Source organism: Dipteris shenzhenensis, chromosome 22 (genome assembly GCF_047967505.1).
Source record: "Dipteris shenzhenensis isolate YYH24624 ecotype China chromosome 22, Dip_SZ_1.0, whole genome shotgun sequence".
Lineage (NCBI taxonomy): Eukaryota > Viridiplantae > Streptophyta > Polypodiopsida > Gleicheniales > Dipteridaceae > Dipteris > Dipteris shenzhenensis.
Window position 1 is genome coordinate 54,867,437 of NC_141617.1, and position 13,238 is coordinate 54,880,674.

At 44.7% G+C, this 13,238-nt stretch overlaps 1 protein-coding gene across 6 annotated transcripts in view; it reads left to right on the plus strand.

Annotated features, from left to right (window-relative positions):
* LOC147888309 (uncharacterized) overlaps window positions 1–12,398 on the plus strand; it is a 52,663-nt gene extending 40,265 nt beyond the window's left edge. For all 6 annotated transcript variants that reach the window (XM_087393579.1, XM_087393580.1, XM_087393578.1 and 3 more), the window contains 2 exons: window positions 10,550–10,676; window positions 10,798–12,398. In XM_087393579.1, the coding sequence (XP_087249705.1) occupies window positions 10,553–10,676; window positions 10,798–12,257 (1,584 nt within the window). In that variant the 5' untranslated portion in view covers window positions 10,550–10,552 and the 3' untranslated portion in view covers window positions 12,258–12,398. The remainder of the gene's footprint in view (window positions 1–10,549; window positions 10,677–10,797) is intronic.
* The last annotated feature ends 840 nt before the right edge of the window (window positions 12,399–13,238 follow it).

A 13,238-nucleotide genomic window follows, 5' to 3' on the forward strand; every position in this document is an offset into this window, starting at 1 on the left:
GGTTCCTTTGGAGATCTTTTTGAAAGGTGCAACCTGCAAATAAGCATCCCAAAACTTTTGGTTGTACACATCCACTGTATCTCCTGCATCCATATGCAAACTGTCCCAATCTTGAAGAACATGGTCTCTAAACTGTTTAGGCATAAACTGCTGGTAGAAGGCTTTCTTGAAGTCCTTCCACTTCTTTGGGGCTGACCTATCTGTGGTCTGTGCACTCCACCATGCACTAGCTGTCGCTGTCAAGTGCAAACTGACCATTCTTAACTTGGAGGATTTTGAAAACTTTTCTGTACCAAACACAACATCAAACTGCCTGATGAACTGCAATGCTTTGTCTGTATGACCATACTATCCATTGTAGGTCATAAACTGGACAGATTTACCTCTCTCTTTGAATTCCTTGGTCTCTCTAGATGACTTACTCTTCCTAGACTTCTTGTGTTTCCTTCTTTTCCTTGATGGTTTATCTCATACAGAAGATACAGAAGTCGAACTCGAGGTAGACGGTGATGGACTAGGAGATCGGTGAGGATGCCTCGATCTCTTCTTGCTATGAGACCGTCCCCTATGAGATCTCTCTTTCTCTGGCTGTACACGAGAGTGTGCCTCTGGCATTGGCACGTCATATACTGCATTAGGCATAGCTTCTGCTTGAAACAAATGCTGAGCCCTTGGATCCTTTATGAGATTTTCCATCTCTTGTATACGAGTGCGTACCATCTGCTCAAATTCTTACTGAGTTTGTTGCACACTTCTCTGATTTGGATGCGCATCCCTATCTTGTGAATCCCACTGGATAGGTGATTGAGCCATTTTCTTACAACTCGTCTGAGATCTGCAAATTTCTCACACACACTGTGTATGCAACTGATGCACGCTGCCTTCGCTTTTCAAAGAGAAAATTTACCTCAACAAGAGGTGTCTTGCCTTAACAATCTATGCCAGTACTGGCTGTCAACTCAAGGCATAAACTTAAAGCTGTGTGCCTCTTTTCTGGCTACTGCAAATGACTTCAAAAAGCATCTGTTTTTCCCTCTTTTCACTGCTCAAAGGCATGCATACCCTTTTTCTGCAAATCTCTGATTTCTCTGCTTTTCTGCTGCTTTTCTGACAGTAAAAGTTTGACAGGTAGGTGAAATCTGCTAGCAGAAACAGTCTTTGCAACTGTCTCTTTTTTTTTTTTTGAAACAGTAACCAGATGGAGTAACTGGCTGGTTACTCTAACCAGACTGACTGGTTCTGGTCTGGTTAGTCTGCAACTAGACTAACTGGACTGGTTACACCAACCAAACTGGTCTGGCTAGGCCAGATTAACTGGACCAAGGTTGAACTAACTAGATACTGGCTCAACTAACCAGAGTTAACTAGCTGTAGTTAACTTAACCAGGGTTTCACTAACCACGGGTCAACCAACCAGGATTAACTGTACCAGGGTTAACTTAACCACTGGCCTGCCAGGCTGGCTGCCACGTGTCTGCTCTCTGCACATGCTTGTGCCATGTCAGCATCCACTTAGTCTGCCACATCAGCATGACACGTCACCACCGAGGCCTGCCACATCAGCACCACGTGTACGCATGTGCCACGTCACCTGCCCTGCTGGCTGCCACGTAAGCCTAAGGTTCTCAACGTTGGCTGACTTGGTCGGCGTCACGCATCCCTGGAGCCTTCTATGTGCAGCGCAGATAATCGACGACGAAAAAGAAAGAAAGAAAATTTCATGGGTCACGTCTGTCGTCGCACCATCGCGTCAACGTGCCTGTGCAGAGTGCCACACCCGCGCCTGATCATTATTCTGTGCCTTCACAAGGACATCGAAAACTTCCGTGAACTTCTTTGGGCATACCATCTAGTGACCTCCTTGATACCCCTTCGCCGTTCGACGGAGATATTGTTCCTTGATACCCCTTCACCGTTCGACGGAGACATTCCCTTTGCTATTGAGTTGCAAGGCCCCGTGCATAGAAGATAGTACCGGGTAGAAGTAAACTCCTTGTTGGGTCGTCACGGCCTTTAAGCTTTAGATCGTCACCCAAGGACTAGCATAAGGAGAACGGACTATGAAGCCTCCCGTACGCCAATCTTATTGCGCAGGCTCAAATATCGTGCGCCCTCATCATCACGCATCGGAATACTAATTCCTTGGATCGTCACTGTCTAAAAAGACAGTATAGCTGTGCTCTGATACCAATGTAATCGCTAGCTCTCTCTCTCGTGGATGCTCACGCTCGTAATTATCTGCAGAAATACTCATAAGAGCTCTCTCTCTACACACTGCTAGGGCCCAGGGCAACATGTCGGGCTGGACCCCCCCCGAAGGTATTTTATTTCTTGAAGAGAGAATCTGATACAAGAGTTCAGCGTAGAGCTGTATGATACATAAAATCCAAAACGTGAATGAATCATTACAAGAGCTTCAAGCTCATTTCAAATTGGAAACATGCCACTTGTCTAAAATCTAGACTAAGTCCTATTACATGCCACTAAGGGCCACTCTGGAGTCTTCAAAGCACTTGGTCACGCGAACCGCCTCCTAGATGCTTGTTAGGCTCCCGCAGCACTTAGGAAAAATAACTCTTCCTAGTACTTGCAACAATTAATTAAAGCGTACCACCATGGCACCCATTAATTGTTAGCGCTTTGCATGCAAATAATACACTGTGGACTAATTCTAGTCACGGTGGGCGTCCCCACTGAATACATGTGCACACCTAAACAAATATAAAAATATATATTTATTCTCTGGTTGACCGGAGTCAACACTCTTGATCATAATTAAGGAGCTTTGACCAAGGGTCGAGGCGCCTTAATTATAGCCAAGTCTCTCCAACCGAAGTTGGCACAACTCTCCAACCGAAGTTGGCACATCTTGGTTAACCGTGGTTAACCCTCTTGGCGCATGCCAAGTCTCGTTGACCGAAGTCAACACCCTCTGACCGTAGTCAGCTCTGTAGTTCTCTGGTTAACCGCAGTTAACCCTCTTGGTAATAAACCAAGTCTCCCCGACCGAGGTCAAGTTTACTTGACGAGAGTCAAGTATCTTTGACCGTAGTCAATTCTTTGACCATTAAAAGAACTCTTTGACCATAATTAACACATATAAAACTCTTTAATTATGATCAAATAAATGGTCAACTGTACTTTGACTTAGGATATTTACATTGTGGTCACAAACATCCTCCTTCTTGGTGACTTCAATGCACACACAGGGAATAGGCAGGTGGGCTACTAAACTTTGCATCGGATTCCCTTATAGTACCAGAACTAGATGCAGTTGAGCTCGGGATAGTGAGACACTCTGTAGATGCACCACAGGTGAAAGAGTATGGACGACATCTACTTGAGCTAGGGGCTGTTCATGATTTGATCATTTACAATGGTCTACAGAGATGGCCATCATCCGGTGGTCTCACTTGTTCCCACATGGCGGAGGGACAAGCATAGTGGACTATCTATTGGGTCCCTTGGCCTTTACCACATGGATATACGACTTTATTGTGCCCCCTCCCCACTCGGTGCTGATCACTCGTACTTAGCCTTTTGTATCTCTACCACTATACGAGTCACAGGGAGGGTCCCCCCACGCCCACTCGTGTACGTGAGCAACCGACTTCCAGCCCTACTACTTGGAGATGTTGTAGACCTCGCCCACGCCTCAAACACCCTTGCCACAGTAGTCATGGACGCAGCCATCAGGTCCTTCCCCACGACTCGATCTGCACGTGCCTCACTAGGGAAGATGCCACAGAATCCTTGGTATGATGATGAGTGCAAAGAGATGAGAGCTCACCTCACACCTTCCTCACCTACAGAATGGACGAGGTGATCACTTCATTTCGAGGGGGGGATCCCACCATTGGTTGGGGGTTTCTATCGGAGGGGAAGCCACTTATACCCATCACAGACCCAGGTGTTTGGCACACTTATGCATGCTCTCTTTATGATGTCCCGATGCAGGTACCACCCGATATGTCCACTATGCCTAGGCCCACCACTTGCCGCTTGTTCACTGCACAGAATATGCGGGCTGCACTCAGCCGGCTTCATAACGGGAGAGCACAGGACCATGAGGGGCTATGGATTGAGCATTTCGATCATGGACAGGAGGTTTTGGCTCCGGTACTAGCACAGATGTTCAACCACGCCATATGTCATGGCTTCCCACCCTCATGGAGTACCACTATTATCGTACTGATACACAAGGCAGGCGACCCCATGGATATTGGGAACTATTGCACTCTCATGATTGGCCACACGCTAGCCAAGATCTGTATGGAGAGGGAGATCAACAGCCATACAGAGGCACATGGGCAGCATGCTCTAGGGCAGGCAGGTTTCCGGAGACAGCACTCCACTCTAGACCACATCTTCACCCTGGCAAGGTCGAGATGCCAGAAAGTCTACGGAAAGTCTACGCTTGTTTTGTAGACTTTGGGAAGGCCTTCGACAATGTCCCGCGATCCCGCATGATCAGGAGACTACAGGATGTGTAGATTCCAGAGGTTTTGATCTAGGGAGTGGTGAGCCTATACGAGTCCGTCAAAGGGAGAGTTCGTGTCCTAGGAGGCCTATCAGACTGGGTTGAGAGCACGATCGGAGTAAAGCAGAGACGCCCTCTCTCACCGACTCTCTTCGGGCTCTACATTGATGAGATTACATCTTTCATAGACCGTTTAGGAGGCGAGGGAGCACCACTAGCAGACTTGATGATACAGATTCTACTATACGCGGATGACATAGTCCTCCTGTCATCTTCGGTAGAGGGACTACAGAGACATCTAGATGCCCTAGAGGTGTTCTGCAGAGAGAGAGACCTGATGGTTAACCTTGGGAAGACCAAGGTCATGATCTTCAACACCTCTTACACAGTGCTTCACCGACATAGCTTTACATACGAGTGTCAAAAGTTTACTAGGCTCTGTTGCTCTTTCCTTTGGGGAGGCACTGACACTAAAAGAAGAATTACCAAGGTGAGTGGTCCTTTTGCACAAGACCTAAAAAAGAGGGGGAATTAGGAATTATTAACATCCAATAGGTAGGTTCCAAACTAGCTGCCTCGTGGGTGATTAAAGTTGTTTTGCATTGTGAGGCAGATTGGGCTAGCCTCCTCCTGAGAAACTTCAATTATGCCAAACCTATAAGGGTACTTAAGTGGAAGAATTATCCGAGACTCTCTACTTTATGCAATCTTGAGGCTTGCCAGACCAAGGGAAGTCGACTTTGGAGAGCAATATGGTATGTGTTTGAACAAGTCAAATGTCAGATAGTGGAGATTGTGCAGTCCTACACATACTTGGGCCAATTTTCACAATGACCCACACAGCCAAAGCACGACTCACACGAGGGCATGGTGCCTTGGCCCGACTAGAGCGACAGTGCTTCCAGGTGCACTTCCAGGATCCACCGATGAAGTGTTGGCTTTTCGACACTCTAGTGAGGTCAACTGCCATGTATGCGGCACCTTCTTGGGGGTGTGATATTTCAGCAGCAGAATGGAGGAGATTTGAGTGGCTACAGGTGATTGTGGGCTCTAAGTGGTGTTTTCTTGGTTGCAAACACCCGTCAAGAGGGAGAGAAACCTTGCTACACAAGAACACTAGTGCCGGTCTAAGATGAAAGAGCCTTGTAAGCTTGAATTATGAGACATGATCCTATTTGGAAAATTATGATGCTTTTAGACTTTGGGAGCTTTATGCCTAGCCTTGTAAAGAGCTACATACCTAAAGACATGAGCCATCATGGCACATATTATACTACTTGTGTTGCCATAGAGTAGTTTTGTATATAGAAGCTAGCTTTATGCCATATCATTCTAATCGGTGCAAGCTTGGCTTGATGAAAAAGAGAGAATATAGTAGAACATGTTGTGTTATCATAAAGTAGTTTTGTATATAGAAGCTAGCTTTATGCCATATCATTCTAATCAGTGCAAGCTTGGCTTGATGAAAAAGAGAGAGAATAGTAGAACAAGTTGTGTAACAGATTTCAAGCCACATCGATTGGATTTATGATTGAAAGGAAAGGCAACATGCAAGGAACTAGACAATTGAATCCTTTGCAACATAGCAAGTTTACCACTTCTTGAGCCGTACTTGAGGTCCCATTCATTTAATATTTTCTTAATGATATTTTTAAAAATCATCTGAAATTTTATCAAGTCAACCTTAAGCATGTATCTTTCAAGGGAGTTAAAGGTTTGTAATAATATGCTATCCAGAATGGTCCTCGAAGGCCCCAAATTTGTAGTTACAAAGGCAATAACTTCTATTCAAGATCTTCTATAACATTCCAAGGTCAAATTACAACATGATGCTTGAGGGGTGGTAAAGACAACATATTACTACGCGATGCAGAATGGTCCTAGAAGGCTGGGAATCTTTGCTTGCAAAGGTAATAACTTTTGCTAAAGACCTCCGATCGAGATGATGTAACAACAAAATTGCAGTCCTTAAGCTCATCTACACCATTCTAAGGTCAACTTTCAACATGAAGCAAGGGGTGGTAGAGACAACATATTACTCCGCTTGGAAAGGCCATAACTTTTGCTACAGACCTCCGATTGAGATGTTGTAAAAGCCAAAATCATAGTACTAAAGCTCATCTACACCATTCCAAGGTAAATCTCGAGGGGTGGTAGAGACCGCTTATTAATACGTGGTGCAGAATGGTCCTAGAAGGCCTAGAATCTTCGCTTGCAGAGGACATAACTTTTGCTACAGACCTTTGATCGACATTATATAAAAATAAAAATTGTAGTATTCAATCTCATCTACTCCACTCAAAGTTCAAATTTCAACAAGAAGCTTGAGGGGTGGTAGAGACCGCGTATTTACACGGTGAAGAACAGTCCCAGAAGGCCGATAATCTCTGCTTGCAGTGGCCATAACTTTTGCCATAGACCTCCAATTGAGATGATGTAAAATCCAAAATTGTAGTACACCATTCCAAGGTCAAGTTTCAACATGAATCTTGAGGGGTGGTAGAGACAGTGTATCAATACGTGGTGCAGAATGGTCCCAGAAGGCCCAAAGGCTCTGCTTGGAGAGGCCATAACTTTTGCTATAGACCTTAGATCGGGATGATGTAAAAATCAAAATTATGGTACGCAAGATCTTCTACACCATTCAAAGGTAAAATTTCAATAAGTATCATATATTTTTGGTTGTGCTTAATGATCTTAGGTTCTCAACATTCTTGACCCTAAAGTTGAGAAAGAAAGAAAGAAGTTGTATTAATGTCTTCAGGAGACCTCGCGGGTCTATGAGAGAAAGATACAAGATATATGTAACCCATACAAGCCTTTGTGGGCTGAAGCAAAGGGCACACTAAGCCCCTTGCTGAGTGCTAAAGATAAGAATGCAAAAAAACCCCTAGTACAACTAGTACAAAAAAATAGTAGAAAATAGAGGGCAATCAACTACTCAGAACCAGAGCTTCAAGTACATGTGGAGGCTCTATATAGCCCGGCTCTCTGATGGCCCTCTGATGTGATGCAAAGAGCTCATGTATCCGTGTTTGTCAGGCTGTCTCCCATGGGGGCGAGCAGCGCGCTCTCATGGATCTCTGTATCCGATGGGTTACATCAAGAGTAATGCCTCGTCTCTGGCGGTCCCCTCCGAGGAGGGCTGAGGTAGGTCGAACCTCAATCGTGCGTGCTCTGGCCGCCCCATGTGTCGTGTGTGGTCTTCACGTCTCTCGTCCAGCCATATCGTGGTAATGACGGGTCTCACTCCTCATCCATAGTGCTCTCGTCTCCTCGAGCTCCTCCCCCTCGATCGCTTCTGGCGCTGGCTCAGATGCGTAAAAATCAGTGATGCGTGTCTGTGCTTGGTCTAGCTCAGTGTCCTGAGGCATCGATTGTAGCTGATCTCTATCTTGCCGCATAAGGGAATCTCTGTGTCTCCGCATCTTGATCAGGTAGAGCCCAATGCAAATCTGGTCGGGGAAATGTATCAGCCGTGTGACTGGTTCGAAGCCGAGCCCCTCCTGAAAGAGGCAGTGGTATCGCCCTCGGATCTCATAGTAAGTCGGACAAACATATAGAAGATGCTCCTTTGTCTCGACCTACTCCATGGTGCATAGTCTACAGACCCGCTACTCTCTATGTATGCCGGCCGCTCTCCCATCCTCAATCCGCAGCTGATGGGACGAGACTCGTATCTGTCCAATAGCAATGTGCAAGGCATGTGAAGCTCTCCTATCCTCGAGGTATTGGGGCCTGATGATGAGACCATGCTCTGATATCCTCAGAAAGTGATCATGATAGAACTGGGTCTTGGTGGGGAACTCCTGATCCCCCTCCCAAGCCCGAGATGTGTGAAGCTGGAGAAGGTCTAACCATACGATACGGTTAATTTCATCATGTGGAAGGAGCTCTAGTGGTGCATCCACGCTGTATTGAAAGGGGGGGAGCCTATCCATTTGGATACCGTGGCTATCAAACCATGCGGGCACTCGCGCATACCATGCTGTATCAAAGCCTCTCTGTGCCAGGTGTCGGGATGACTCGAGTGCCAATCTCAGTAATTTCCACTGAGGAAGGGCCCAAACTCTGTGAAGAAATGTCACGGTCTGGAAGAGGGCGTCCACTTGGAGCGGTGTCATGGCAAACTGATGGGGAACTGAAGCCTTAGGATCGTCTTAGCTTTGTTGAGACAGAATCAATTATATGCCAAGATGAGTGAATGTGACTTCTTCATGAAGAAAATCATTTACTTAGGACACAAGATTTCTTGAGAAGGTGTTAGCATTGATCTAGATTGTATTCAACACAACTTAGTTCTTTCTTATGGTTCACTGTCTTTTTAAGGAAATCAATGCGTGATTTTTCTAAAATAACGGCTCCCTTGACTAATGTATTGAAAGGTTGTGGATGCTGGTCCAATCAACCTATCACTTGGAATGAAGACTTGAACCTGGCTTTTGATGTAAGTGTCAAGAAACCACCCATTCTAGCATTGCCCGGCCTTTTGTTTTAGAGGGTGATGCGAGTGATTATGTGATTGGGGCAGCACTGTTCCAAGATGGTAGACCAAAAAAAGCTAGATGACACTTAATATCACTCTATGCAGTGGTGTATGCTCTTAAGGTTTGGAGACACTATCTGTATGGTTCCAGATTTTTCGTATTGACTGATCATCAGTCATTCAATTATGCATTTGATGGGAATGATTTAAGGGAGATACAGGCTAGATGGAACTTTATGCAGTGGTGTATGCTCTTAAGGTTTGGAGACACTGTCTTTATGGTTCCAGATTTATGATCAGTCAATCAAGTATGCGTGTGATGGGAATGATTTAAGGGGGAGAAAAGCTAGATAGGTAGAGTTAATGCAAGATTTTGATTTTGAAATCGGAAGGATTCATTGAACAGTGTAGCTTATGCTCCAAGTTGGATTCGGATGGTAAATGCCATGTGATCTACCGAGATATCCTCTGACCTATTTTCATCATTGAGAGGGCTTTGCGCAACTTATAGTCATTTCAATTCTTAGTGGCAAAAGGTCTTGGATGCGGACTTCCATGATTGACCAAGACTCGGGGATTATGCCACCTAGGATCCAGGCGGCAAGCGGTTAGTGTGTGATTCAGAATGGTTTGTTGTTCCGAAATGACAAGATTTGTGTACCCGGATCTTCGATCCAAGATTTTCCGAAAGTGTCATGATGCATCTAGTGTGCTGCATGCATACCCTATGCATACACACGCCTTAAGGTGGCTACTTGGGAAGGAGATGAACCCACTAATGTTTATGCCATCAACAAGGAGGAGATGTACATGAAAGTGAGGATGAGCCTTAGATGAGAATGATAAAATTGATGATGAAGAAAATAATACAAAAGGTGATGATGAAATTGATAATGAGGTTGATGATGGCATTTTTTATGAGAGTGAAAAGGTTATAGTGCAACTTTCAAAATTTGAGAAATCTTGAAATGTTACTAGTTGAGGATATTTGAGATATAATATATTTATTTGAATGCTTTGAGAATTATTTTTACTACATTTTACTTACCATGGAGATGCGATTTATTTTCATTTGTTGATTTTTCATCTTTGTTTTTAATAGTTTTAAGTGTGGCTTCCTATTGGCTGGCCATTTGTTGCTATGCTTGAGGTTTGATTCTCTATAAGCCAAATTAAAGGAATCTTTCTTATGAAGCGACACAAAATATCCTCCCTATTCCACCAAATCTTCTAGCTTCAAAATTGGTGATGGCTCTAATCAATTGTATTCTTGAATATCTATCCTTTTCAGTGTGAGGTATAGTGCATGCTCTAATGATCGGAGATCACACCTTGCAACACATGTAATTACATATGATATCCTCTCAAAAAGAATATCCTCTCTTGACCTTGGTTGTATTTTCCCTTTTGAATTGAAGAAGGATGTTGACATGTTTTGAGGATAGTGATCAATTTCATCATTTTAGGATTTACATACTTTAGGAGAAATGATACCTCTTAAATTACCATATAAATGGCTTTCTTCCTGCAAGGCCAGTGCTGATGAGCTCCTTCCTGTTCTTCCCTTTGAACGGTGAGTGCAGGCCATGGCGGCGTGTTCCGCTGGAGTCAAAATTTCATTGAAGAAAGCTATTGGATTGAAGGCAGATGTGCCTGCGAACTTGGAAGACCTCTCAGAGGAGGACATAAAGGCCATGAAAAAAACACAGCGTATGTATTTTTGTCCCCTTAATTTCCATTGAAAATCATAGTGTTGGTTTTTCTGTTTTCCACTAGTAATTAACACCATTTGTATGGTTGTTTTCCTGATTTTAATGAAATGATCATGCAGTGAAAGACATTCTCAAGAGGCTTGATTTGCCAAGGTCTGGGCACCGTCAGGATCTGTTAGACAGGTTGCTCAATCACTGTAGAAGCCAGTGGGATACAGTGCAGGTTGAGCAAGAACCAGCTCAGATTGATCTGCAGAGCGTTGGTTCCATTGATGATCTGGAAGGCAAGGTTGTTTCTACTGGTTCTGAGGCCTCTAAAAGCAGGAAGAATAAAAAATGGAGGAAAACAGATCCGGCCCACATTGCTCCAAATTTTTATCATAGAGATTTATTCATTGCTAACTTCCCTTTAGTGAAAGTAGTTGATGTTCCAAAAGGATACCCATTTCCTGTCAGGGACAAGTTTGAAGGAAACGTTTTGGATGAAGAAGAAACTTCTGATGCTAGAATGCGATGGATCTACAGATTTTTGGAAGTTGAGCATACATATTGCCATGCTGAAACCGAGCGACAGGTATTCCCCAAGCATTTTTCCTTTTTGGAAAGTCTTTGGCAATTCACAAGGCCCTCAAAGGAGGAGGTGCAACGCCATAATAATATCTGTGCCAAGTCAAAACGTAAGGCGTCGTATGATGAAATAAGTGAAAGGAATAAGAAACGAAGGTTAGATGACGAAGATAATGTAGGATTCCATATTGTGCCGGATACAGAAGATGCAAATGGGCCGCCTGGGGCAAGCAGCTCAAGTGGTGACAATGAGGGGTTGATTGTCATACCTGAGCAAGCTGCAAAGCTTACTGATGACTTACAGGAGGATGAACATGCTGCTACTGGCTTTGCGGATGGTGTACTCCATGTTGTGGATGAGAGACTGATGCAGCGTGCAGCCCCGAATTCCCAGGTTTCCATTAATCCAGATAGGGTTGCTTGCATCTTAGAACGAAAGTTCATAGAAGATAAACATAAATGGAACGCTCCATTCCAAGGAGGTTTCTATGCAGTAAAGCATGCAATGGTAAACATCAGCAGAGGTCATGGGACACCCGTTTACGTGCTTGTGATGACATCATCGTTGTGGTCCTACGGCATTCTTGTACCAGAGGGATACGTCCAAGTTCGGAATGGGGAAGTTGATGTGAAGTCAATGCATGAATATGAGCGGCATCAACAAATTACGGGTGTGCTACAAACCCCTTTCAATGAATTACAGCCCCAATTGAAAAGGGGAACAGGGTTTTACAGAAAATGTTTTAAAGATAATCCACATGCAAGCTATTCAGACAACTCTATGTTAGTAGGGAGGTACTACTTGAGCTCAGAATGGTTCTCTCTACCTAGAGCCGAAGTGGGTCACGGAGATGTACCAGACGTGCGAAGATTATTTGATGGTTTGGTGCGAGTCATCCTGGGTGACAGTGTACTAGACTTAAAGGCTGAAGATTTCAAGCAGCGACGCAAGCTACGAAAGCAAATGTTGAAAGAAGAGGCTTATAGCGTGTGCGGTTTGGCTGCTCCATGATTATATACATGTGTACGTGCATGCTCACTCAAGGCTTAAATTGTTCAATTACTATGTTATATGTATGTGTGTCTTGGGGGTGGATAGGTGGGTTCTATCTTGTGAGTTTTCTCTTGAAACTTACATAAAACCAAATGAAGATGAGACATTTGCTCATTTTGGCATCTTATAAAGACATTTTGTTTAATTTCGTTGTTGCTTTGGGCTGCTTTTGGTTTATAACTTTCGTACCTCGAGTTTGAATCTTACCCCAGGCATTGGCCTTATACTAGTGTTAGCTCTCACACAGAACAATCAATGAGCATCATCTCATCAGACATGGAGACTCAAGAGCTAGAGGGTACCAACCTAGTGGCCCCTTCCGTTCCTCCCTCCCCCACAGTGCTACTCTTTTCAATAGGGTATCCAGTATGTTTGGGATGCGTACGCCAAAGCCTAGGGCTCCCACCCATATCCCGGACTTCGTGAATGGGCCTTATGCTAGTGTTAGCTCTCACACAGAACAATCAATGAGCATCGTCTCATCAGACATGGAGGCTCAAGAGCTAGAGGGTACCAACCTAGTGGCCCCTTCCGTTCCTCCCTCCCCCATAGTGCTACTCTTTTCAATAGGGTATCCAGTGTGTTTGGATGCGTACGCCAAAGCCTAGGGCTCCCACCCATATCTCGGACTTCGTGAATGCGTTCCCCCAACCAAGGCCTGATCCCTAAACTTCACGACTTCCTGAGCATCCAACTTATGAAGCAGCTCTCCATCGAGAGCGAGAGCAAGAGGCACAGAGGGCTCAACCAGTTAAGTTGAAGAGTATGGCCTCCCAGCCTCACCAATCGAACCCCTTGAAGAGTAGCTTCTAGTGCTACTCTTTTTAATAGGGTATCCAATATGTTTTGGATGCGTAGGCCAAAGCCTAGGGCTCCCACCCATATCGCGGACTTCGTGAATGCGTTCGCCCAACCAAGGCCTGATCCCCAAACATCACG